The sequence below is a fragment of the Apteryx mantelli genome, chromosome 3 (assembly GCF_036417845.1).
Source record: "Apteryx mantelli isolate bAptMan1 chromosome 3, bAptMan1.hap1, whole genome shotgun sequence".
Taxonomy (NCBI): Eukaryota; Metazoa; Chordata; class Aves; order Apterygiformes; family Apterygidae; genus Apteryx; species Apteryx mantelli.
The window spans coordinates 129,330,731-129,357,588 of NC_089980.1; the positions used below are offsets into that span (position 1 = coordinate 129,330,731).

Genomic DNA, 26,858 nt, shown 5'->3' on the forward strand with positions numbered 1-26,858 from the left:
TCTTTGTTCAGGAAGAGAGAACTGGAACAGAAAGACATCTCAGGACATGGTAACTCCCAAGGCTGGGAAAATTCAAACGCAGAATGAAAAATTTCAGTTGGTTCTCTGGAGATAAAATTTTAAAATAACTTAGTTAACTCAAAACTTTATGTTCCATTTTCATAGTGGGCAGCAGCAACTGCAAGCCTAAGTTGCAGCAACTTTCAGTACAAATTAGTCTCCCAAATGCTATTTGACACTTCTGAAAATCTTATCCTATGATGGTGCTATTTCCCTGCGTCACTTCAGGCATGAAGTCTGATATCCCATACAGCCAATGGAGAGAGGTAGCTATTGCTGGGAAACGATCCCCAATACCTCAGTTGGGAATCTACCTCATCCTATACACTGTTGCCGACTGTATACAGTTTCCTAACTTAGGCATCAGAGTAGAATGCCTAAAATGGTCTTAATACCATTTTTTGTGCAAAATGAGTGAAATCTAAACATGGAATCCAAATGTCTCAACATTTAGAACACGATAAAATTTGAATCCAAGTTCTGAAGTTCAGGCTTAGTTCCTTGTTTTCTTACAACATCTCTTGGACTCTTAAAATATAAAGGAAATCTACTGTCTCTAGCTTTCATCTGTACGATGTTTTAAAACCATCTGAAACCCTCTTTTTCCAGTTTCTGAGTTCTCCCCTTCCCAACCTGTCTAAATTCCACAGTACAGACCTTCTCCCCCGGCCCCCTGAGACTTCAGTAGTCCCCTGCTCTGTGAAGAGGTTAAACAAACAGGGAGATTCCTCAAGGGAAGTCACAGGTTCAAGATCACAAAGGACGGCCGCAGTTGGGCCAGATGGAGGTTTTTCTTGCTATTGTGCTTATCTGTATCTTCACTGTCATCCAGATGTTAACCTCTGACCTACGAGCTTGCCTCTCAAAAAAGCCTTGCGGTGTTTACCTATTATGTAATGTCTGTGCTTTTGTGGAAATTTTACAGAAACAAATGGAGGAAGTTTGCCAGTCAAACTGGTGGACAATAAATCCTGTCCTACGTAGATAGAATGGTTTACTGTCACTGTAAGGCTGCTACAGGCATTGGTCATTGAAGAAATGTTTACGGATTTTAACACGCTGGAGTGCCAAAGTATTCGCGTATTGAACAACCATACACAATTTTTAGGATAACCATTACTGTACTAGATGGGAATATCTTTTCTCGCTAGCCTGAATAAACAGAATGACTGTGTTTTAGACAATTCAAGGTCACTAGTGTCTCATTTGGCTCTCTGTTCATCTCATAGGTTCATGAATACGAGTATCCAAATATCAGTTTGTTAGCTGTAATACTTTTGCTGCCCAAAGCTATCTTTGTTATAAGTCTAATTCAGGTAATCAAATCCTCTTCAGATCCCTTTGCTTGCTTCTAATAGGTCAATTTTTTTTTTTTTAATACTATGTCTTCCTGACCTTCCTTATCCTCAGTTTTCTTTAGTCCTTGCTGCCCCTCTTCAGGCTTCTGTACTACTTCCCCTCAGGAACAGGATTTTATATTGTGACCTTTTTGTACAATGTCACCACAACGGGTTCTGCTGCTTGACTGGGGCTCCCACCTAGCATCAATTATAATGTTAGGACAATGGAAAGATTATTTTGGGTAATAAGCACGAACAAACAAAATTTGAAGGACCAGTGAGACAGAGAATTAATATAATTCTTCCTTCACAACACACTAACCTCTCTGACTGACTCTCCTAATTAAGGGCCTGATTCTGTTCCCACTGAGTGCAGCCTTTTGATTTCAATGGGAGTAGCACTAGGTCTTACAGACCCATTATAATTAAGTTTTCAAATCTCATTTCCTTTCAGAGGAGAGAAAACATATTGTTGTGACTAAGCTTTGGATGTGGTAACAAATCCCTGGCAGGTTGGTCTGTTTTAACGGACGTATTAGTTTTAAGGAAACTTTTACCATCTTTTCTGCCCTTAATCACAGCTTTTATTACAATTACAGTAATGCAACAGATGTACATGCCAAAGGCAATACGTGTATTTTTAATGAGTTGACATGCAGCCTTCCTGGAGAGGAGGAACAACTTCATTTGCTCAACATTTCTGAACCATAGCTAGCGGTTTATTATGGGACAAGGAATCAACCAGAATGACATTTACCACAAATTCATAGGCTCCCCTAGCTCACAGATGAGCAGTTCCACAAAACAGCCTCCGTTGCTGTGCTAGATTTAGCAACTTTTGCTGAATGGTTACATTTTCTATTGTCTACAAAGAACAGAAGAGAAGGTTAACAGGCAACATCCAGAAAGCCCTAAGATTATTAATCCATGCATGTGGTCCTGAGTCACTGGGGCTGTAAAATATCACCAGTTTCCAAAGATGAAACCGAAGAGGAATTCTGCTCAAGACAGATGATATCACAAGCCCGAAGGAACCGGTACGGCCTCCTTATGAAAGTTTTACAAGACAGACTCATATGGATTTTCATTCTTGTAAAATGAATTAAGTCAATAAATTGAACGTAGACAGAGATCACATCATAGGAGACCCTACAGCCTGGTTTCTTGCTTCAGTTTACTTAACATCTTGGCCACAGATCAGACACTAGTGTACAGAGAAAATTACAACAGGCTGACACACAGGCGAACAAGATGTATCTACACTAGGGGTCTACAACAACAGGTTGAAGACTCAGGCTCGAATACCAGCACACACAATCTGTTTGCTGAACTATTTCTGGCACTGTCGAGGTCCAGGCCAAACAGCACTCAGGAAAAATGCCTGGCCGTGCTTTTTTGGAGGTTAATGCAGACTAAGGACCATTTCCAATACAAGCCTGGATGTGGCTAACCTGTTTTGAGAAGTAAGAGTTTATCTGTGTGGACCAAAGAATGATTCTTGGGTTGTACAGATGTGACCTCACAGACCTTCACATAGCTTTATCCAAGACTAAATTGTCAAAGTATGTATGGCTATATGCATGTTTTCTTCCCAGTCATCATAAAACTACAATAAATCAATAGGAACTCAAGCAGCAGACAATATGACTTGTATTAGATGCTTAAATTATCAACCAGGAGCCTGATTTTGTCTGGGTATAGAGTACTGCAACGGAACAACTAGTATTATGGTGAGTTTGTACAATATATGAAGCACCGTCTAGGTCTGATAATAAAAACAGTCACTGCCCATCCTGCCTACAGTCTCTGCACAGTCCTACAAGTGAGGCTCCAATATGGACCAACGTATTCACAGATACCCACTGAAATTAAAGGAACTCATCACAATCACAGAGTTACTGTGGCACATCTGCTTGGATGATTAGCAGGTAGAATTAACTGAGAGAAGACAGAACACAACTGGAAACCTAGGAATGTGTTTTTACCACTTTTAGTGCAATCAAAACTTCCTTCTTGTTGTTATTACTGTGTTAGCATGTCAATTTGTACTCCACATTGTTTTCGACTGCTAACTTAGTAAAATACCTGGAGTATAGAACAATCCCTGTTCTGGTTTTCATTTTAAATCTAGTATAATTTATCTGAAATTATTCCCTGTCTTAAAGTTGTTTCTGTTGCTAGAATAGGCAAAATAGGCATACAGTATGCCTTATCACTGGAAGAACTTTAATCTTCTTCTTTTCTTTGTATGCCCAAAGAGCCACTGAAATTTTTCCTGTGCATAAAGTAACTTCTATATGCATTTGTAGGTTGCTGGCCCTTTTCTAAATTTATCAGTATTCTAATCTAATTCCAATGTTATGAACTCTATAGAGCTGGCTAAATCACAGACAGAAAGAAAAAGAAAAAGATGTGAAGAATGCATGGTGAAACTGATTACTGATGTATTTTCATTATGCAATATGACGGAAATGCAAAAAGTAAACAAACACAAGTGACATCAATTAGATTGTAAAACACTGTTTTAATCACGTGAGACACCATTAGTAGTACAGGTCAGAGTTTTGTTAACAAATGTATATTCTTTGGGAAAACATTTTAGTTGTTATTTTCCCATTAAGATTTTTTTAATAAGATTGACTGATTTTAAATTTTCCTGTACCTATAGTCTGAAGTTGAGAAAATACTAGACCTGTCCCTCCTTAAAAACGTATCCATGCTTTAGTATTAAGCTTTTATCTCCAAAATTACAACAGCATTTACCAAACGAAACAATACTAAAGTTGGTCTAATAAAAAAAAAGAATAATGGGCTCACCAATGCAATCCACGCTGAAGAGATTTACTGAGGTTGTTATAGAGGATTCATCACAGGACTTCATTCCTCGCAGGGCAAACCGCACCAAGGAAGCTTTGACTCCCTCCGGTAGAAAGGACAGCAGGTAGACCGGCATGTAGAGAATGTAACGAAGTTTGCAGAGCAAAGGCGTCATGAGTTTTCCTTGGGGTGACTGAGCGATACGCTCGATGGTTGGGAAGAGCAGCACCGAGCGAAGAACCTGCGAGGCCACGAGAACAGGAGCGTCACGGGAAGTCCCAGGGCACCACGCCGCAGCATCCCCACCCGGGAGCCAGGATTTTGCAAGGAGCCTCCTTTCGAAACCCAGTTCGGTTCGTCAGAGGCATCGCATCGCACACGTGCAGACAGGCTTTGTGCAACGCCCCGGTTACTTTATTTTTCAAAAGAGGAAGCTAATAAGAACCCGATAACGAAACGTTCAGCTCTATCAGTAAGACACCAGAGCCGGATTTGGAAACGCGTGCCCAGTAATGCACGAGCAGCTGACTGCGACACGAAGGTGGTGATCCCACAAGAGGGCAGTATACAGAAGTAGTCATTGCAATTCTATGCAGGTTTTTTTATGTCAGCAAAAGTACACTCATTTTCATTTTATCTGTTAAACTGTTTTCTCTAAGTAAAACAAACAAATTGTGAAATTTCGGCCAAAATGTCAGTATCATTTTACGACACCCAGGTTTTTCAATTTGCAGTTCAATGCAGATATACCTGGTCAGAACAAGAGTATAGACACATAGCCCATTCACTAAGATTTGTACAACGCTCTCTAATATTGCCCTTTATATGTTGTAATGAAATAGACATATTTCAAGGCTGGTAATTATTTTATGTTATAACATAAAGTGTTTATGTTATCACGTGTATACTATGTGATAACAGCATACACTTCAGCTTTATAGTAGAATGAAATGAATAAAAAAACCCACAGGCAAACATTCTTAAAGAGTATCTGCTACTTTTTCCTGGAATTTAAAAGCATATTACAAGAATCCATATAGGAAAAGCCTTCAAAGATACATGACTACAGCACCTAACAGAAGTATCAAGAAAGCGAAGTAAGAGAAAGATATTCTGGATATTACATTTGCAGATAATTAGGTGCAAATTACTATGCTTTGTTGACAACTCAGCATAAAGAAAAAAAAGAGATAGTTACAGTTGCTGCTTACTGCACATATTATTCTACATACTGCCTAATTTAGATTAATGAATTCTTAAAAAAATAAAATAAAAATAATTGTCTTCATTATCAAATTAGACTCAGCAAATGAATGCCACTGCATCTGTGTGTAGCTCCACTGGTCTCAGCAGGTATTCAGGTGAAACCTGGGCATGCCATGAACAGACGCTTACAAGCTCTGGGCATTATAATGTAGCACATAGAAGAAATTCAGGAAATATCAGGAACTTTCCATACTGTATTTTCTACAACAGTTTAAAAGTAGACTTTGAAAGTGCTATTTATATCAAAGACAGAACTATTTTAAGAAATCTCTCCGCTTTCCAGCTGATACTACTTTGGTTTTAGACAAAGAAAAATTCATTCGCAGAGAAATCAATCCTGGGCCTCTTTTTATTAAAGGCAACCACCAGCTGAAGTATAGGAATGCAAGACTTCTACTAAATTATATGGTAGTTTTGTGATATTTCAGCTAGGAGCTGAACTCAAACTCTTGTGATCTAAAGCAGATTTGACCTGCGTTCCCAGGCACACATTAATCCTTTGACATTACAGTTTATAGATACAGGATTAGTTGCTTGGAGAGCTGTACTAACCACTGGGGGAAGTTGCTAAACCTTGAAGGCAAAAGAAGGACAAACCAAGAAAGCTGTTATAATGTCCCTTGCATTCCTGCATTTTTTTAAAATATCATGGCACACAAGTTTAAAAGATGGTGGTAAGATGGGGGATAATTTTGTTTAATTTCTTTCTTCATTTAATCTTCTGCAGACAATAAAAGAGAAATGTAAAACACATTTTTCAAACTTTCATCAACTATTTTTTAGTTTACTGCTAGATTGCAGAGCCAGGATTTTGAAATGTGCATTTGCCTGCAGAATTGCTTAAAGATGTAGTTCAACATCTTTCCAATACCACTGTGGATACAGCAGATTTAAAGTATTTTATTAGAATGATACACATGTTCATTAAAGCAGTATGTCATATTTGTGCCTTGAAACAAGTGAATCAGAAATACACAGGTACAACAAAGGAGATCAATGGGATTCAAACAGCTAACATCAGTTAATACTTTTTGCTTTGTTGCATGCCAAGGCCCTATCTATATGCAATTTACACTAGCTGAAGTGACTTAGATGGCCCAGAAGTGTATTCAGGCTACAACTTTTAGAAATATTTCAGAACTAGTCAGTTTGAAGACGGACAACATTACATATTATAAAGCACTAGGTATTGCCACCGTCATGAAAGCCACTGTATATATTATTAAGTAATGTGTAAAGCTTAATTACCCCTTTGTGTATGGAAATCCTTCCCACACTTTATGATAGAAATTTCTTGTGATAACAATCAATCAAAAACCAAAAATGTCATATCCAGATTCACCTGGTTTGAATTACCCCTAATTCAAAGCCTAGTGATTCTTATTAGTTAAGCACTGAGGAGGGCAGAGAACTGGCCAGCTAGAAACACTAGCTGCAGAGACTTAAGAGGATTTGGGGACTTCCAAATGTTGGCCAGTGAATCTACTGAAGGCAAACATGGCCCATGCTAACGATTGTCTGAGTGTTTTAGGTCATACCACTTACCCTTTCTGTGCTTTGGTCAACCTGCTAAAAAACAGTATGAATATTCTTACGTTATAGTGAACTGTTGTGACAACAGCAATATTTGTAATAAAGCTATTTCACTTATTTAACTAATTTAACAGTTATTTAATTAACATGCTTTAAAAAGCAAGATTTCAACACTCAAGATGATGCATACATTTCCAGTTAAAGTTAAAGTGTATTTTCTCTCTTGTTTTGTCACAAGGGCAGCCTCTTGTATTTTTATCGGAAACTTTTAACTCTTTAAACTACACAGGGCTCAAGAACTGAACGGTTCAGCGACTGTAACAGGACGTAGAGTCTTGCACATTTTAGTGTTTTAGACCCTGGTAACAACAAAAAGCTAACATTATCTGGAAGCTCGTCACATAATGCAGTCCTGGTCCCAGGGCAGCTCAAGTGGTTACATAACACCGAAAAGATTAACAGGATGCTGGCCTTAGCATGTGCCCAGAGAACAAACTGGCCTAAAACCCAAATATATTCTACCGTTTATGCCTTCAGTAAACACACTAGCAGGGAGGTGTGGGAACCTTCAGAGTTTCAGTTGTCACTGTTTATGTACTTTGGTGTCTACAGTTATCAATTCATCAACTTCATGTATTTATGATCCCCACAGTAAATTTTACAAGGCAGAGAGAAGAGAAACTACTTACTTAAGAGAAAGAGTGAGCCCTGAAGGAAACAATATGAAATGCCCATTCCCGGGAAGCATGGTACTGAGCAGGGAGCTTTGTTTAGGCAGGATCTTTAAATGAACCACTATGAATGTTAAGATTCACTTCATGTGACCACTACTTCATATAAACACTAAACAAATGCCTCCTACAAACTACAAGCATAAAGAATGCATATATCGCTTGGCTTTCTATCAAGCTTCTATCCAGCTTAATCTATCTAAAAGGAGATGGCAGTATGAAAGCTAACAGCTATCACAGACAGAGGAGATCTACTTTTCTCCACTTCTCTCCACTGGGATAACCAGTTGAAATCCCAACATACACTTGCAAATCAGGAAAAAATCCCACATGCAGATTCTTTCACACTGTAGAGCTGGGCACTTGAGGCACTGGCTAAGAGACCCACATTCAGATAACTGCCCTATTAGACTCAGAACATATATTTTTCCTTATGGAATCCAGAACAGGAACCTGGGTCAGGATCTCCAGAAGTTTAGGGCACTGCCCAAAGCAGCGTCTATAGTGACAACTGAGTATGTGCAAGTCTTGACTGGATAACTGTTATTTCAACATGGTTTTGGATTAGTAGAAACAGTTGAAAAGTTTTGTTTTGATTAAACAGAGACACAAAAACAAAAAGCCAATTAAATTTACAACAAACTTTTTTATCACTGCACAATTTATTAAGCACAACCACACTAGCAAAGGATTTTTGTTTATATGATTTATACATAAAAGCCATAAAAGTATGAAAATCAGATCAAGACAAAAACCCACTAATGTTATTCACTAATGCCTTCCACAGGAAGAATTGAAAATGTTTACCAGCTACAGTTTGAAGTTTGCGTGGGTACTGCTACTTGTTTTAGCAACTGATAAACATAATGCTGAGGATATAACACCATACTTACAAACTTGGTTGCCACCTACAATCAGCCTTCAAAAGGGTGACATGATCTTCAGAGGTGTTAGCTCTGTGATGCCAAGGAGAACTACAGGAGCTCAAAACTTTTGAAATCAGGAATTTTGATTACACATAAGAAATGCTGGTTACAAATTCAGGCATCTCAGGTATAACTTCCTGAGATTATATCGCCATTTCAAATGAGAGATGGGAGCTGTGATGCTTTGTTGCTTGCTCTTAATATATAACGACATTTTACTAAGAGAAACAAAATGGGAGAAAAAAAAAAACAGGCAGGAAGGGAAAAGACAGATACTGAATGACAGAAAGGAATGGGAGCCATTTTAAAGATTTTTTTTTCAGAAGAGACACAAAGTAGATGAATTCATTAATTATAGTCACATACCTTCGCTCTCAGTGGACAGATTGTCCCTGCCCATGATACCTCACAGGCACATTTAGATCTTTCTACTGAAATTGTAAAACAATACTTTAAGACATTGATAAAAATATCCCTCCTACATTGTAAGAAAGCAAAACTGGATCAGAAATAACCTGCTGGCTCACTCTGCTCTAGTAACAGAGTCAACGGTTGCTGGAGGGTCACTTCCACTTTTGAGTGGGAAATATTTTGGAAAGTATTCCCTCTTGCGGAATAATCTGTTCTTAATCATTGGAGGTGTACAAATCGTTAACACAATAAACACCACCAAAAAGAACATAAGATTCGGATTCCATACCAGTTACATAACTCACACATCACATCAAGCTCCAGAGATCAAATCAGCTGGCAGAAGCAGGAAGCCATCTATTACTTTTTATAAGAGATCCCTTAAACTGACCCATGTTAAGCAAAGAAGTATCCGAGCGCAATTCTAAAACTCACGTGCAGATCCATGCAGACACACATCCTACATCCATATCAACACCAGTAGGCTGTGGGAAGAAGGCATGATTTCAAATCACAGGGTTGGAAAGAAAATGAATGAGGAAGCTTTCTTTTAAATAGACCGCTGATTCCTTCAAAAACCTCTGAAAAGCAAAAGCTGTTTTTCTGTCAAAAGTAACACTTATATTGATATATTTTAGTTCATCCCATATATTAGTTTATTATTCATCTGCTGCGTTGGCAGAGAAAAAGCTATTATCTGTCAGGTGAAACCTAGTAAATTTTTCAAAGATAACATAATGATGCACTTAATGGTAATCTACAGTCTACCCTTGACACAGAGTGCCACATTAATCACAATTTCTTTTACTCAGTATGCAGAAACCTGCAGGCAAAACAACTAGGGTCATGCAAGTATACCCTGGTTTATTAACACAGCTGTGCCGAGAAGTTTTCCAAGAAAACTCACATGACAAAACAGACAGCATTTGCTTATGCTTTCCTCTCACCAAAGCAAGATTTTCTAGGCTTGCCATTTGTTTGCTTTGCCACTATGCTAAACACACTCCAATATTTGGGTTTTTTTTTGTCTGTACACATTAACTATCAATAATGAAGTATGTTTTAAAGTCTCTAATGATTTTCTCCTCAACTGTTCATTGCGAGATGCTATTGTTTGTTGTATCGCTAGTTGTCTATCACAACTCAATATATGCAAAATCCAAAGATTTTGTAAGAGGAAAAGAACAAAAGAATGAACACAAGTTACAAAAAATACTTTCACCACTAGTCTGCAGGAATAACATACAAAATGTGCACTTTCTTCTTTTTCCCCTATGGATCTTCTTTGACCCTAAATGAATGTTTTGGCTTTGTGGTGAATATTGTATGTGCAACAGAACAAATATCTCATACACAGTTAATAGAGAATCTTTTCACTGAAAATTCTGAAGTGCTTTATAAAAATTAAGCCCCACAAAGAAGTCTTACTGTACTTATTTTATGGGTGAATAAACTGAAATTCAGAAAGTTAAATGACTCCACATAAAAATATATATTGTTAAAGTAAGATGATGTAAAACAACTGTGTAGCAACTCATTCTGCTCTAACCAAAAACTTACTTTTCTGGGCTACCAAGTTGTTTCTGTAAAACAATCAATGGGGTAACATGCGCAAATGACCAAACTTTTGTAGAAGGGTTTGCATTTTTTTTAACATGAATGCCACGGTGGCTTAGTAGCTGCTTGATTCAAAAGAGTCTTCTGTTACCACACATAGTCCCCTTCCAAAATGCTGTTGTGAGGCAGTGGCACTCCTCGTGTAATGAACTTGATTTCATACTTTCAATTTAAGTTTTCTGCACTTTCTATTTATTAGTACCCAAATTTCCATTTTGTCACCAGATCCATTTAATTTTTTCTATTCCTTTTCTTCCAGATCTCTGATTGTGTTACATATACTCTGTGTGAATGACTAAGTGACAGAAAGGAGGATTTTGTTTGAATTTTCTAAGAAAACCCTTGGAATATGAGGAGCATAATTTGCTCCCTGCAGAGTATAATTTGTTTCCCAACAAAAGCGTAGTTAGTGTAAGCAACTCTCTGGGAGTGTGCTGTTAAAACTGTAAATGATACACTTCAGTTTCTTCTGATGGGCTCAAGGAATTCTCGCTCCCTAGAAAAAGCAAAATTTCTGAGTACCATTATCAGCATCATGGCAACGTTTGCCAGCTCCATTTTAGTAAGGGGTATTCAAGTTTTCATAATTTGGGAATAGATTGTATCAGTATTCTTGATCAGAGGAGCTTCTGGTAGGGTTTTCATAGTCATACTCAGGATACTCATGAGGATTAAGTTCTTCAGGTGAACAGACACATACATGGCTCTGAAGGCAAATGGAGGATGCACAGATCCTCAAAGGCAGAATTTCTTGCACAGTATCTGAGGAACATATGGTTCAGCTGAGCAGAACTATTTAGATGCCATCCTTAAAGAAAACAATGACCGAGTCAGCAATTTTACGTAGGTAAGAGTAGTATAAGTGTAACAGGATAACAGCAAAGAGGATTGTGTTCAAAGACAAAAACATTATTTACAAAGTCAAGATTTTTTGCTTTTAAATACATACACAGATGAATCCAAACAGCAGTGCCTAACATAGAAAACACTAGTATATAAATATCAACTGTACTTTAAGGACTAAGCATAATTGCCTTGCAAGCAGTCCACAAGACCCATTTACCAAATAAACTTGGGACTAAATTTTGCTTGACAACTTCTGTGTTGTTTGCTATAAGGCATTAGGCCTAGTCATCATCTTGTGCATCTGCCAACTCCAACACACACACACACACACACACACACACACACACACACACAAACCCCAGGTACATGCTTTTAATTCTACACTGAATAAATGTACCAAAATCCAGAGACTGCCATCCAGCACACTGGTTACACGAATATCAATGACAGCTCACAGTAAAAATTCAAATTTATAATTATAAACAGTTAAGTAAGCTCATATACACAGAGTTGAGTATACACGTAATTTTTGAGCTTTTTGAATTCAGTATACACATAATTTTTCCCCATGCATCCCTTTCTGTAAAAAGAAACTGGTAGAACTAGTGGAAAATTTTTCATTGCCTATGCTTATGGCTCCCAGTTTCCATCGTAGCCTCAATACTGGTAAACTAAACTGGGCTAGGACTTAGGCTCCACTTTTCAGCAACTATCCAACTGTTCAGAAGGATTTAAAAATTGATTTTGTCTAAGTGAGATTCTAACACACTAGATTACATGTATGGCCATTATATACAGATCTCACTTTCTGTTATCAAGAGATGTTTCATTAGAGGAACAGCAAGAAAAGAACATTCAGCCACTAACTTCATATGTATTTACATTCATACCTGTTAATGAAAGCTGCTGAAGTCCCATCATTAAACCCTAGGAAAATGAGTAAGAATAAACCTTTCCCCTTTACAGAGTTCATTTTGGTTCAGCTTCATTCAGCTTCACTACTGGCCCCTAACTGAGGTGCCTAAATCATCTGAGACTCTCAGTTGACGTCAGTTCATAGATAGTCACTGACAGATACGCAGAAGATGTCAGATGAAATGAAATCACTTTCTAGCAGAGTTTTCTGCTTCCCACTAGCTAGACAGAGGGCCTGAGATTCTGATTAGGTGCTTCACGGCACAGAAAAAAGTCAGACCCTTCCATGGCAGAAGCAGTGGAGCACACTTTTCACTGGGTACTTCTTCAGGGAGCACATGTATATATACATGTATATATACTGTACTGGGAACAGCACTGAAAATGCTGTGTAAATTTACTGATGCAACTTAACACGGCAATGTATAGAGACTTGAATTGAGAATTACTTCTGTAAAAGAGGCAGATACTAATTAATTCCCAGCATCTGGCCTTGAATGATTCAGAATTATTAAATGTCATTTCATACTACATCTACAGTGTCTATTTAAAGTGTACATCAAAACAAAAAATGCAGGTTAGTACTATTAACATCAGTGCACGATGTCTGCAACTGTATTACATTTTATTTCAATTTCTGCATAGTCTCTGAGCTCCAGGCTACTTCTGCCATTGAAGCAGAGTAGCTATATCAGAACTTCACTGTCAAATATGGAAAAAGTTGTGTAGTGCTTCTTTGACACTGGTCTGCCTAAAAGTCAGAAACATACTGTGCATTTGGTCAATGTTTGCAGACATGGTCTGCAAATTATGGATAGGGAGTAGAAAAATAGAAGATAGAAGAATTTCATAATGGCTGTCACTACCTCTCTTTTGTAGCCAGATTTCAGTTTTCAATGAATGTAGTACTTCAGTAAATGCCAAACCAGCTTTCTGAGATCCAACCTGGGTATCTGGTTCAAGGCAATTTAAGGCAATTTTTCCAAGAGGAAGCACATTAAAAAAAAAACCTGTAAGAAAACCAGTACCATAATGAGGTTTTGTTAAGTTAAATTTGGTATTTTAATCACTCAGCCCATGGAACCAACTCAGAAGCTACTATTATCTTTAAACATGCCCAGGAAAAATAATCTAAAGTATGAATGAGTGGGGAAAAAACCTGGAAAGTAATACAGCTGAAAGGACACACAGGTGATGGTGAACAGCAAATGATATGCAAGTCTGCAATAAGATACGGTGGAGAGAGTGAGCGAGAGAAAAATTCTGCAAGTTAGTGTTACATATAGGAAAGAAACATATCGCAAATTCCAGAGGAATTTCTGTCTCCCTAGGAGACTATGAAGATTGCATCCTATTCTCTACATTTTAAAATGAAAGTTTTCAACCAAAAGCCAACCACAAATAAAGCATAAAATTAATGAAGGGTTTGGATGATTAAATTTGTGAAGAAATTTATATATAGAGAGAGGAATATGAATAGCTTGGCAAAAAAGGAGCAAAGAGGGAACAGGGTGGAGAACTGTAACTACACAAATATTTAATGGGTGTACAGTGAAGGATGAGACATAATATTTTGGGTGGGACAAGTGACATAACTACATGTGACAGAAAGAAATTAAAAAATTCAAATCTGAAACCAGGCATCCGAATTCTGTGCTGACATTGACTTTTACAATGCACAAAACTACCAGGTTCCAGCTGCAGACTCCTCATCAATAGGAATGGTACAAGAGAGGAAGATGCCATCTTCACACTCTGATACGGATGTGACAGAGCAATCTCTGATTTGCAAAACCAGTACACTGTTTAAGGAAGCTGTAGAAAAAGTTAACTAAGGACTGATAGTATTGTTTATACATTAACTTCTCGTGAACTGCATTGTCCTGGGACAACAGTGTATTACATACACTGACTAAAATAATGTGTCGGGAAGAATGAAAAGTAAATGCGTTGACCTAAAATGGCATTTTTTTTCCTTCCTTCCCTCCTTTTGTGTAAAAGGTTACCACATAAAGTAAATTTTTAAAGCATGTTTTTGTTATACAGCGAGCTGGCAGAATCTTTGCAGCGTGGCGATGCCCAGAAAAGAAACATTAAATGCCATGTTGCTGCTCAGTGTTTACCATTAGTGCGCCTCCTGACACATCTTCTCTGCACAGTAAACTCAGCCTGTTGTCTGATGAACTCAGATCATGGTGCTGAGAATCACAAAAGCACAAAAACAGACACATAGAGGAAAAACTAGCTTTCTACTTCCTGCTTTACACCCCTTTTGGAGGGAAAAGACAATCAAACCTTATTTGTAAGGATTTTCTGAAAAAAAAGAAATCAGAATGAAACACCAAAGGATGCTACTAGTTGCTCTAATTCAAAGAATTCTGTTAACAGAATGAGTTTTTGAAACAGTCCAGCACAAAACTAGGATCACTAAAACCATTCCACAACCTCCACAACCACTTGACATTTCCTTCCCATCAAGCCGTAAGAAAACCTCCAGCATCCTTTGACACACTTGTTATACACTGGAAAAAGATCCAAATTCCCCAAATCAGCACAGTATGAGAACGTGGCAGACCCACAGCACTACCACTGTCAGGGGCTTTCTTTTCTGACAGGAAATTTATTAAATTAAAATGTTCAGAAAAGCTTAGGAAAGGATTTTTTTTTTTTAAGCTACCAGAAAACACTACCAAAACAAAACAGAGATGTAATGTTGATGGTGAATTCCTTCCCGATTTCAAAACTATCAATTAAGTTTATTGGGAACATGTAAGCAAGGCACCCCAGTTGCTTTCTGCAAGGTTTTCAGTATTATGCGGAACACTGTCTACACTACCAATGTCCCGTATCTACCTGCAGTCAATATTTACTGCTTCGAAGGAAGGTGATCAAGGCTGCAGAAGTTATACGTTGAGTTAGGGAAAGAAATATTTCTTGGACAATGGGAAAGTCCACAAACAAGAGCCTGGGTACTAAAATGTAAGATACATTACGTACTAATAATTAAATTTCATATATAAAAAAATATACAAAATGTACTATATATATATATATATGCATACATACAATTATACATGGTGCAAAAACTATAGCAAGCCTTTCAAACATACTGTCTTGCAGTCTTACCTTTTTTTTGCAGTCCACTCCATAAGCTCCTCAAATTCACTAAAAACAATGTAGTTTTCTTGTTCCTACTTATTTGGAGGATTATTCCAGACTTAATTTTTTCAGGCCTAGCAACTGGTTTCTAATTTCTGTCTAAATGTATTTATATCCATTCGATCTTGCATAAGTATTGACTTTTAAGCCAAACTGTTCTATTCTTTCCCTGGTATTTACTCCTTGTAACCTTAATAAAAGGGACTCGTACTCATTCTCTGTTTCATGAGGTTCAATGAGCCAAGATATCCAAAGCTTTTCCCCTGATTTTTGTTGCTCATTACCTGCCCAGGCTTTCCCTCTAGTCGTTTCAGTCTGAATTCCTCTTTTTTGAGCATGGTTGGTTAGAAATTACCTACTATTCCAGAAAAGCTTTAATAAACCCTTGTACAATAGTACTAATGCTTTCCTGCCCTATAAACTGTATTATGCCTAACTAAAATTAGGGTGAGTTCACTCCCTGGTGACATTTGGCATTGGTCTTTTTAAGCTCACTGATGAAGAGCCTTAGCCCTCTACTGTACACTGTTACTCCAAAGATACAGCAAGAAAAGCAGGGTTTTCTTAAACCTTCTCACTGCAGATATGACTCAATAGATGCGTAAGAAGCGGCAAATACGCAGAATATGCAGATATAAGGTTTTTTAGTCTCTTTTCTGCATAACAGACTTTTGATTTTTATAATATGTGTACAAAGGACTAGGCTCTCCCGTTAGTGCTACGCTGACACGGTTGTCTTCACAACCCTCGCGCTGTTGTTCCTTGGCCAGATCGTCGCTCAAGGGTCAAACTAGAGCACAGTCGGCAAGAGCTGAGTCAGGGGAGAAGCGGTAGCCAAGCTCCAATCAACGTCTCCTCTAGAGATCTGCAAAGCAAAGCAACTAGAAATTCATAACATACTTTAACCAAACAGTACTGCTTCCATATTGTGTTGCATCACATCCTAAGCTCAGGTTGGCTGGGTGACAAGGGCTGTTTCCTATCTGAGTGCTGTTTTCCGTTTATCTTTGTCTGATGTCAGGGATGTCTCTGCTTCTTGGCATCTGATGTATTCTCCTTTGTTCATACTTAATGTCATGTTTTTACAGTTAAAATTACTTTTATCATAGTCTAATAGATTAGGCTAGAGTCTGAATTCAATTCCTATTCTGAACTTGAACAAAACAGGCACAATGAGAATTACCAAAGCGTGAGAGACAGAGACCACTCTTGTCTCTGCGAGCACAGGTACAACCCACGCAGTCCCCCTCTCGCCTCTATAAAACTTCACAACCACACAGACCTTCAGGGAGCTGGTTAACTAGTATCAGATATGTCTCCACTGCTTTGAGTTACAGAAGTGAGACTTCATAACTTTGGGGTATTTTGTCCTGAGAACCTATTATCACAACAGGCTGAATTCAGGCTAACATAAATTCAAACAACCATATAGCCAAAGCTTTTTAGCAAAGTCTATTTCAACATATACATGTTGAAATACAAGCTGTATGGCTTCTTCAGGAAATACTACACATATACATATACTTATACATTCCCTGGAAGGTTTCTCTAAGAAACTGTATGCATACCAATCTTCCTGAAAAATGCAAAACACATCATTTTCAAATATTCCATCAGCATTAACTTCCTTCAGGAGACAGGCTAGGGAAAGATACAGGACACATTGATATTTGTCTTGTGAAGTCACGTGCAATCTTCACAACTTCACAGTCTTCTACTTGTGAAATTAACTGTCGTAAAATACAGGGACAAATTAAGATTTTTTTTTTTAAAGGAAAGATTAAGCATTTATATGAATAACATTGTCCTCAGTGATATTAGACCACATCACTGTTTGCAAATGGCACATTTGTTGACATATGTGAACCAAGAACAGCTAATGAGATTTAGGGGGAAAATCTCTTTTTTTGAGTGTGCTTTTCCCATGATTTTCCCAACCATCAGATTTCTTGAACCTTCCTTTAGAAGCTGTCAAATATAATACAATGGATTACACAAACCCATTTTTCTCTTTCCCCACCCTACAGTCTGATTCACTACACCAAAGTCTTTTCCTAACTTTTCATGATTTAATCCAAGAAATATTATTAGAAAAAACTTAAGAAGCATGAACAGCTTTCATATTGTATCCCTGGTATATTCTTTGCCCGAGGTACGTCACCATTTCTGGGAGAAGTTAGCCTAAAGCATTCTTTCAGCTGCAATACAAATACTAGCTAAGAATAACTATGCCATTCCTTAGCAATGAAATACAGAACCGAAATGAATACACCATAGTACCTTGTAGGCAGATGACCTGTGCTGTACTTTTACACACTATCCTGGAAAAAGCAAACAGGAGTAATTTAAGGTATGAGTTGATGCTAAACCTTTAGCTGATGCTATTCAGTGACTTCAAAAACAGACAAATTCAACTTCCCAGCTGATGGAAAATGTCACAGTTCCATATAAATCATCAGGACTATGATAACTTTTTGTCAGCAGTAGAGATTCTCTTTAATTCAGCTGTGTATCTAGCATAGTTTAGGTTCTACTCTACGTGCTAAAAGAAGAATTTAGCAGAAAAAGTAATTAGTAGGACGTCTTAAAAATTCAAAGTTAATGTACCTGTTCCACACCCCTTTTAAATTTATATTTTCTCCCAGTTCTTCACTGCATTACTCATACTAACTTATGCTCCCTTACATTCAATATATCCAGCATTACAATGTAAATTACTACACCACCTTCGACATCTGAATTTGACCCATTATATTCAAATACATACAATACACACACTTTTCCAATGAGTGCAAAACTGGAGTTTATTTTTGTACTATTTCCTTTCAGAATCTACCTGATGATATAAATAGCAGGCAAGATTCTCATCTGTTTAAACTACAGTGATCATAAGGTTTTCCACGTCCTGGCACCCTCTTTATTTAACATACATTATTCAATTTTATTTGAAGTACGTCTTTTATGCCTCAAGCCTCCAGTGCTTCCTGGCAGTTCCACCTGGATGGAAACAGAATTCAAGGACCAGCATTTTTTTAAATGTATTTGTATTTCAAACTGTGGTCTTCAGTGTAATGATGAGTACAGTACTGCGTACAATGATTACATCCTAAAGTATGTAGGCCTGAGTGTCATTTGCACCAAAGTGTGACTAAATTTACGTCTGCTTTAAGGCCACTTTTCACTGACTGAGTATGAATCTGGGCCCTCTGTATTGGGATCCTGAGACCCAACTCATTGCAGCAGCCATATGAAGAGTCCTTTCAAAACGTGAATCAGCACCAGGCTTCTACAGTATTAACTTTGAATCTGCGTAGTATTATTAAAAGTATACTAACCCCTGTTCTGTAGAGTTTAATTACAGAAGATCTAGAATGGAATGAAAATAACTCAGGATGCATCTTTTGGTAGGAAGAAAGAAAGAAGCTGGAAGTCTTGGTATTATCTAACTTTAGCTGCTAATAGCAAGAAATTACTTTTGCTAACAGTGTGGCTGGTCACAGCAGAGTAACTGAAAAGAAGAGCCCTAATGAGAGTACAGCATATCTGATAGACTACTGAATGCTTCTGGTCCTGTGTGTTCCCACCTATGGTAAGGCTGGACGTGTGATCTTGCTCCAGTTGAAACTAGTGGTACAATTTCCAACAATGTCATGGGGCTTAATTCTGCCCCACAAACAAATTCTGATTAAAGGATTTATTTATCATGTGTTAAAAGTTTACAGTCAATGTAGATTTCACCAAAGACACAATATTCTCAGCTCTAGAGACTAAGCTTCCCTCATCTATTCTCAAAGAACAGACAGATGAAGACCAAGTCTGCTGCAACTCACTTATCACAGTAGTTCTAGAATATCGTCTTGGATTGAGAAGTAAATTGAGACCTTTGATTATTCCCTTTGAAATCAACAGGCTTTCAATCATATCACGGTTTCTTGGTTGCAGATCCCTTTCAAAAGGCTGTCAGTATCTTTCATAACATCAGTCTCACAACATTAAAACCTGTCTAATGGCAACAGAAGAGAGATCATCCTTACAACATCTTATAAATGGGTCATGGCGCAGGAAAAAATAATCTGCTGTTTTCCAAAAAAAAAGTACTCCTCAAATTTTTCCAGACAAAATCCAGAATTCTGCTAGACATACAAAAGACTAGAACTCAGAATTGTGCTCTACAGATACTACAAAATATTTCTTTACAGGTCAGTTCTGCATACTGAACTATTTGTGAATTATTAAAAATATTAAAAATATTAAACACACAGACTGTTCATTACATTTACAAGTCTCACAGGACTGAAATGCAAATTACTCTGTACTACAAATATTTGGGTAACTGAAGACTTGCCCAAAATGTTTAAAAAAAAAAAAGGAAAAGCCTTTTTATGGGTTAAGGTAATAATGAGAAAACTGTTCTCCCAAAAATCTCTATCTTATTGTTGGACTGAAAATAGTTTAAGAGAGAAAATGTTCATTGACAGAGCAGTATTTTACATTCAGAATTAAGCCCCATCAAAGTGGGCAGTATCATTCCATCTACAAGGGAAGTGCCAAAGGAGACAGCCAAAATTTGCAACAGTGTGATAATACCGGCAGGGATGGATTTGTTGCTATTATGATTAAAGCATATAAACAGAAGAAGATTAGGAGGGGTGAGAGTGAAAAGAGAGGAAGAATAGTTTATTGGTTGGAAGAAGGGCAGGGAGAAGCTTATGTTGGAATGCAGTGTCACAGTTACACACCATAAAGCTTTCAGTTGCTCCCATTACACGTATGTCAGAAAGCAGCTGCCACTTTCCAGGAGAAATTCTTTCCACTTTCATTTTGGAAATACAGGGTGGGATTTTTTTCAGTGTAGCACTCCCATGAGATCACTGCACTGCATCTGCAGGTACCCTGACGGTTCATGGACTGGTAAATTTGATCCTTGCGAACCCTTATCTAGGAGGCTTACCACATACAATGAACCAATAATGTGCCCTTAACGTGTATTATGGAGAGATGGATCAACATAATGAAAATATTAAGAATCGGTTTATCTGTTGTCTTGAACCAACTGCTTTCACAGGCACCACCATAGAGCAATACCTACTAATAAATCTCAGTGACAATGTATTCAGCTTAAGGAAAAGCGGATGAACAAGGTGAATGAGAACCAGTCTCACAATTTTAATCTCATTCTGCTGATGAAAAAGGAAGGCCATAATTTTCCAGAAGTCCCTCAAGATTTTTGGAATTTATTTTTTAGTGTTCCACTCGAGAAACTTTGAAAAGGTACACTTCACCATGTACTGAAGTCAGGTCTCACTAAAGCATGCATTCACCCCAAATGTGCAGTTCTGCTTGGCTAGCAAGGATGGCAGGCAGATAAGGAAAGATGAACTGAAACTTTCTGTTGAAAGAAGTTGGAAGAAGTCCACTACTATTCTTATCATTTTAAATGAATAATTTAATAATGTACTGTGGAGTAAGAAGAGCAGAACAAATCCTGACCTGTGAAATCAGTGAAAAACAGTAGAGGTGAGCCAGGAACTACACATCGGGAAGAAAAAGAGTAGAAAGCAGAACCTTCTGCTTTGTATTTTCGTCAAAGGAAAAAAAGAAACAAGGTATATTTGAGATTCAAGACCGAATGTACACCTCAATGTACTGTCATGGTATCAGAGAGAAAAAGAGAGAGGAAGTAGCAAGGAATTCTCTTAGTCACCTACTTTTTCCATCTCACCATTGATTTTCCTAGAACTGCAAGCATTTTAAATAATATGGGAAAAATGCAAACTTCACTACTTCACGTTACAAACTACTCCTAGCCTTACCTACTATGACAAGTGGCATATAGGTAGGAATATGCTAAGAGAGCAAACACACCATATTTAATTTATCATGCAAATAAAACTGGTCAGCAGGTAGAAAGAGTTTTAACGCAACAGAGAACATGAATTTGAAGAATACCTTCCAATTGCCAATGCCAGATAAAAAGTCAAAACTCTGCCAGCTGCCATTAAAAAGGTCACAATTCAAATTATATTTATTCAGATCTGGATTTTGTATTTTTCATTTCAGTAAAATACACTTACAGTAGTCATATGGCTCTTTAAAACATACCAGAGGAGGAAAAATTCACTCTAATGCTTTCAAGAACACCTACGACTCAGTGAATTCTATTTCTTATAAGGAATTATTTTGCATTTTGGAAGTTGAAATGGAGTGAATTGTTACAATTTTACACTGACTAGAAATGTTGCAACTAAGTTATTAGAAGCACATTTTCATTAATATTAATTGAACTTTCTTGCAAGACTCCAAAGGTAACAAGTTTATTAAATACATTTGTGGTTTCTGGATTTCCACTTAAATGTATATTTAACACTGAATTCCACATAAAAGGGCAAACTTCAATGATTTTTTTCCAAAATGTCACGGTTTGGTAGACTTGCATCCAAACAATAGAAATCAAGATTTGAAATGTTTATAGACTGAAATTCCTGGAAAAGGAAATGGACTTTATTGCATTTCAATTAGAAGATCCCCATTTACTGCTTATTTTTATTGACAAAAATGTCTAGGAATCTCAAAGAAGTATAATGAAATAGCAACACATTCCTAAGAAACACCAGCCACTTGGTTGTTTTCCTTTGCCTGCTCCTGTAGTGTCACAGCTGCAATCCCAGATGACTCCCCTAACAGAGGTCTACACTCAACGCCCCACTGATTCACACTTCCTGCATAAAACCAGTCATCTCAGTCCCAAATTGTACTTCTTCCCTCTAATCCTTTGAGAAAAACTGGGCTCAAGAAACTAGGGGTAAAATACAAGGGCTGGACTCAGCTTCAGAGACTCCTACTTTAAGCATGCTAAGCCACTCTCCATCATCTTTGAAAGGTCATGGAGAACAGGAGAGGTGCCTGAGGACTGGAAGAAAGCCAGTGTCACCCCAGTCTTCAAAAAGGGCAAGAAGGAGGACCCAGGCAACTACAGGCCAGTCAGCCTCACCTCCATCCCTGGAAAGGTGATGGAGTAGCTCATCCTGGAGGCCATCTCCAAGCATGTGGAAGACAAGAAGGTGATCAGGAGTAGTCAGCATGGCTTCACCAAGGGGAAATCATGCTTAACCAAGCTGATAGCCTTCTGCAATGGGATGACTGGCTGGGTAGATGAGGGGAGAGCAGTGGATGTTGTCTCCCTTGACTTCAGCAAGGCTTTTGACGCTCTCTCCCATAACATCCTCATAGACAAGCTCAGGAAGTGTGGGCTAGATGAGTGGACAGTGAAGTGGATTCAGAACTGGCTGAATGGCAGAGCTCAGAGGGCTGTGATCAGTGGCACAGTCTAGTTGGAGGCCTGTAGCTAGCAGTGTCCCCCAGGAGTCAGTACTGGGTCCAGTCTTGTTCAACTTCTTCATCAATGACCTGGATGAAGGGACAGAGTGCACCCTCAGCAAGTTTGCCGACGATACAAAACTGGGAGGAGTGGCCGATACACCAGAGGGCTGTGCTGCAATTCAGAGAGACCTGGACAGGCTGGAGAGGTGGGTGGAGAGGAACCTCATGAAGTTCAACAAAGGCAAGTGCAGGGTCCTGCACCTGGGGAGGAATAACCCCATGCAGCAGTACAGGTTGGGGGTTGACCTGCTGGAAAGCAGCTCTGCCGAGAAGGACCTGGGGGTCCTGATGGACCCCAAGTTAAGCATGAGGCAGCAATGTGCCCTTGTGGCCAAGAAGGCCAATGGTATCCTGGGCTGCATCAGGAAGAGTGTTGCCAGCAGGTCGAGGGAGGTGATCCTGCCCCTCTACTCAGCCCTGCTGAGGCCACATCTGGAGTACTGTGTCCAGTTCTGGGCTCCCCAGTACAAGAGCGATGTGGCACTACTGCAGCAAGTCCAGCGAAGGGCTACAAAGATGATTAGGGGACTGGAGCATCTCTCTTATGAGGAAAGACTGAGAGAGCTGGGCCTGTTTAGCTTGGAGAAGAGAAGGCTGAGAGGAGATCTTATCAACGTGTACAAGTATCTGAAGGGAGGGTGTCAAGAGGATGGAGCCAGACTCTTTTCAGTGGTGCCCAGCAACAGGACACGAGGCAACGGGCACAAACTGAAATACAGACGCTTCCATCTGAATATGAGGAAATACTTCTTCACTGTGAGGGTGACAGAGCACTGGAACAGGTTGCCCAGAGAGGTTGTGGAGTCTCCTTCTCTGGAGATATTCAAAACTCGCCTGGACGCGATCCTGTGCAATGTGCTCTAGGTGACCCTGCTTGAGCAGGGGGGTTGGACTAGATGATCTCCTGAGGTCCCTTCCAACCTCAACCATTCTGTGATTCTGTGATTCTGTGAAATCTGACTGATTTCTATAAAACTTATTCTTGCTACTGATTCCTTTTACTCCTGCAATAAACTCCTCAAACAGGACACAACTTTCTCAATAAATATAAAAGCTAAGGCAGAGAAATATATTCTTCCACTTTCTCTTTAGCTTTCAAAGTAAGCATCCCAAGACTTCATTGTAAACTGTGAAGAATGAAAAAAAGTAACAGTACAACACAGTAGGATATATTTTTAATTATAATACTATCTCACCCTATGCAATTTCTTCTAACCAGAAGACCCAAACCAAGTTCTTCTCCACAGCCTGAACAGCTGTTATCACATACAATGAAATGCAAGAGCTGAAGCAGGAGTTCAGCTTCTTTGTTAAGGGCTCAGGATTGCAGGCAGAATTATAGTTTAACATAGAGCTTCTAGGAACAGACACTGGCTGTTAGAGATACTGGCCATACTCAGAGTTTACCTGCATGTTTGTACAGTCTGTGTTTAAGGTCTCCACAAAATCCCTTCACATGCTCCTTTCGAGAACAATTCTTTAATGCCTTAATTGACTGCTTTCCCCTTTTCTCTATTCAATTTTAAATTAGTGTGAAAACTGCTGATTTCTAGCTCTATTGTATTCTGTAGCAGCATATTAAATGCAGGAGAAAAAACAAACAAGTGCAAGGTATGTGCAACATATCTTGATACTGAATTTTGATCAGTTGGTCCAGCTCTTCAAAGGAGCTGGGAACACTTTCAAGTATTTCCCCGCATACACATCTGCAGCCAGAATTTCAAAAGACCTCACCACCCAGCATAAAAAGTTCTTTGGGAAATCTGGCTTTCAAAAGGGTGTTGAGCTCTTTTGAAAATATCAGCTATAAATCCTAATTGTTTTTGAGATTCACTTCTTGTTATGTTATGTGTTTATGATTCTCTCATTTTTATAGAATCATTTAATTTAGCTATTACAATATGAATCCAAATTTTTGGAGATGCAAAATAACAAAGTTTTATGAACAAATCTGTAAAAATCCACAGTACTTAATAAATCCTGTTATTCTGTCATTTACCATTATAGCCATCTTTTTATTTTTAGTCCTTCATTTCCTCTTCATTCTCATGTTTTACTTTGGATTCTTGATGAATGATCACAGATTCTGGTTTTCAGTTTATTTTTATTCCTTTGCTGTTTGTACATTTGGCTACTTTAGTGTCTTTTAACTTCCTAGAAAAAATAATTTTTATAGGTTTATTTGAATTCTGACTGCATACATTTGAAAAGAAATCAGATGTTTCATTAGTAACGAAATAAACACAAATGTGTTTTAAAAATTCAAGAGCCTCTTCAAATCAAAATTAGTGTTCCTATGTTTCCTTACTTTGAATTACCACAGAGACAAAAAACTTGGTCACCATATTGTTTCTATATACAGTTAAGCAGTAAACCAAAACCATTAAGGAAGGTGACAGAAGTTGTAAGTTTTAGCGAACATTAGGAACTAAACAGGATTATCCTTAGAAACTTCTGTGACCTCATTTTTCCCTTTTTCCTCAGACCTCCTAATCACAGGCTTATGATCTAAATGAGTTAACCTTAAAGCAACGATATTATTGACTCTGAATCCTATCTCTTAAAAACGTGAATCAACATTAAACAGAAACGTATATTCATATGCTAGGTAATTATGTTCTGATGGATATACATACTGCTGCTGGTTTTGCCAAACCAGTCTTTCATTTGCACCAGATATCAATTTTAATTTTCTTTGGAATCCTGGAAGAAGAAAACCTGAGAGCATTTATTAAAAAGATGAACATTAAAAGACAAAAACTTGAAAATTCCTTTCCCCAGAAGCAGGTAGATGGAACTACTCAGTAGTTGTCTCTGGAAACAACCACTTAGAGAAGACAAGTCCACAAAGAGCAACCAAGTGTGTGACTAAATGAAAAGGAGATGCTTTTTTTTTTCTTTTTGAAAGTCTCTGATCTATAGCTTGCCACAACTGAAATAGTAAATCAATATCTGTCTCTCTTTCTTTTAGTAACTTTAAAGCATGTCTAATAAAGAAATCTAACATTAACTAGCAGGCAGTTATACCCTGTTGACCACAACATATTTGGTCAACATAAGATTCAGAAGTTGGTACCATGTGTAAGAGACCACACAAAGTATGAATAAAACCTATTTTCTCTGCTTAAGAGATGAAAGCAAAAAAGCAAATAGACACAATGCAATGTTCATTATCTTCACAGAGTATGACTGAAAACTATTCTGAAATTATTGACAGGTTTAGCTATTTGCTGATAATTAACAGATCATGCCACTTTGGCTTTGAAGTCAATTTTCCATTATAAAAATGGTATTCTTATTGCAAAGAAAGATGTATACACCTCTCCCCAGTGAAAGCAAAAGACACAGATTTGCCTCCTTAATTTGCCCTTAGGCATTTTTACATTCAAAGACATGTCATTTTAAGTCTCCTACACTTTTTTCATATACATGAGACAATTCACATTCTTTTGTCCTGCAAATTGCAATTTTTTTTTCTTTGTCTGTGAAGCAAAGAGCAATTTGAGGCAGACCTACACACAGCACCTGACAATCTAGACAACGTCCGCTTCTACTCACAAAGGTGGTGTCCAGTGAGGTTTATACAAAAATCCTGTCTGCCTGTTGATTGCTGCATTTTCTTAGAGTTTACATTTTTTAAAGCTTTTTTTTGGCGGGGAGGGATAGAAAAGAACATGACTGGGACCATTAGGATTACAGAGTTTGTCATCAGGCCAGTGAAAATAATGGTTGTTAGGGGTCCCTTGGGTGAACTGACGCTCTCAACTCAGTTACATAGTTACTGACCTTTTGCTGATAAGGTTCTGAAGTTTTGTTGAGCTTTTAACTCAGGCTGGTGGGCTTTTAGGAGTGTCTCT

General features: G+C 38.1%; 1 protein-coding gene across 1 annotated transcript in view; it reads right to left on the bottom strand.

Moving 5' to 3' along the window:
- The window catches only part of LDAH (lipid droplet associated hydrolase), a 132,910-nt gene that overhangs the window by 35,017 nt on the left and 71,035 nt on the right, over positions 1 to 26,858 (bottom strand). The window contains exon 5 of the mRNA XM_067294346.1: positions 4,218 to 4,458. Coding sequence (XP_067150447.1) covers positions 4,218 to 4,458 — 241 coding nt within the window. The remainder of the gene's footprint in view (positions 1 to 4,217; positions 4,459 to 26,858) is intronic.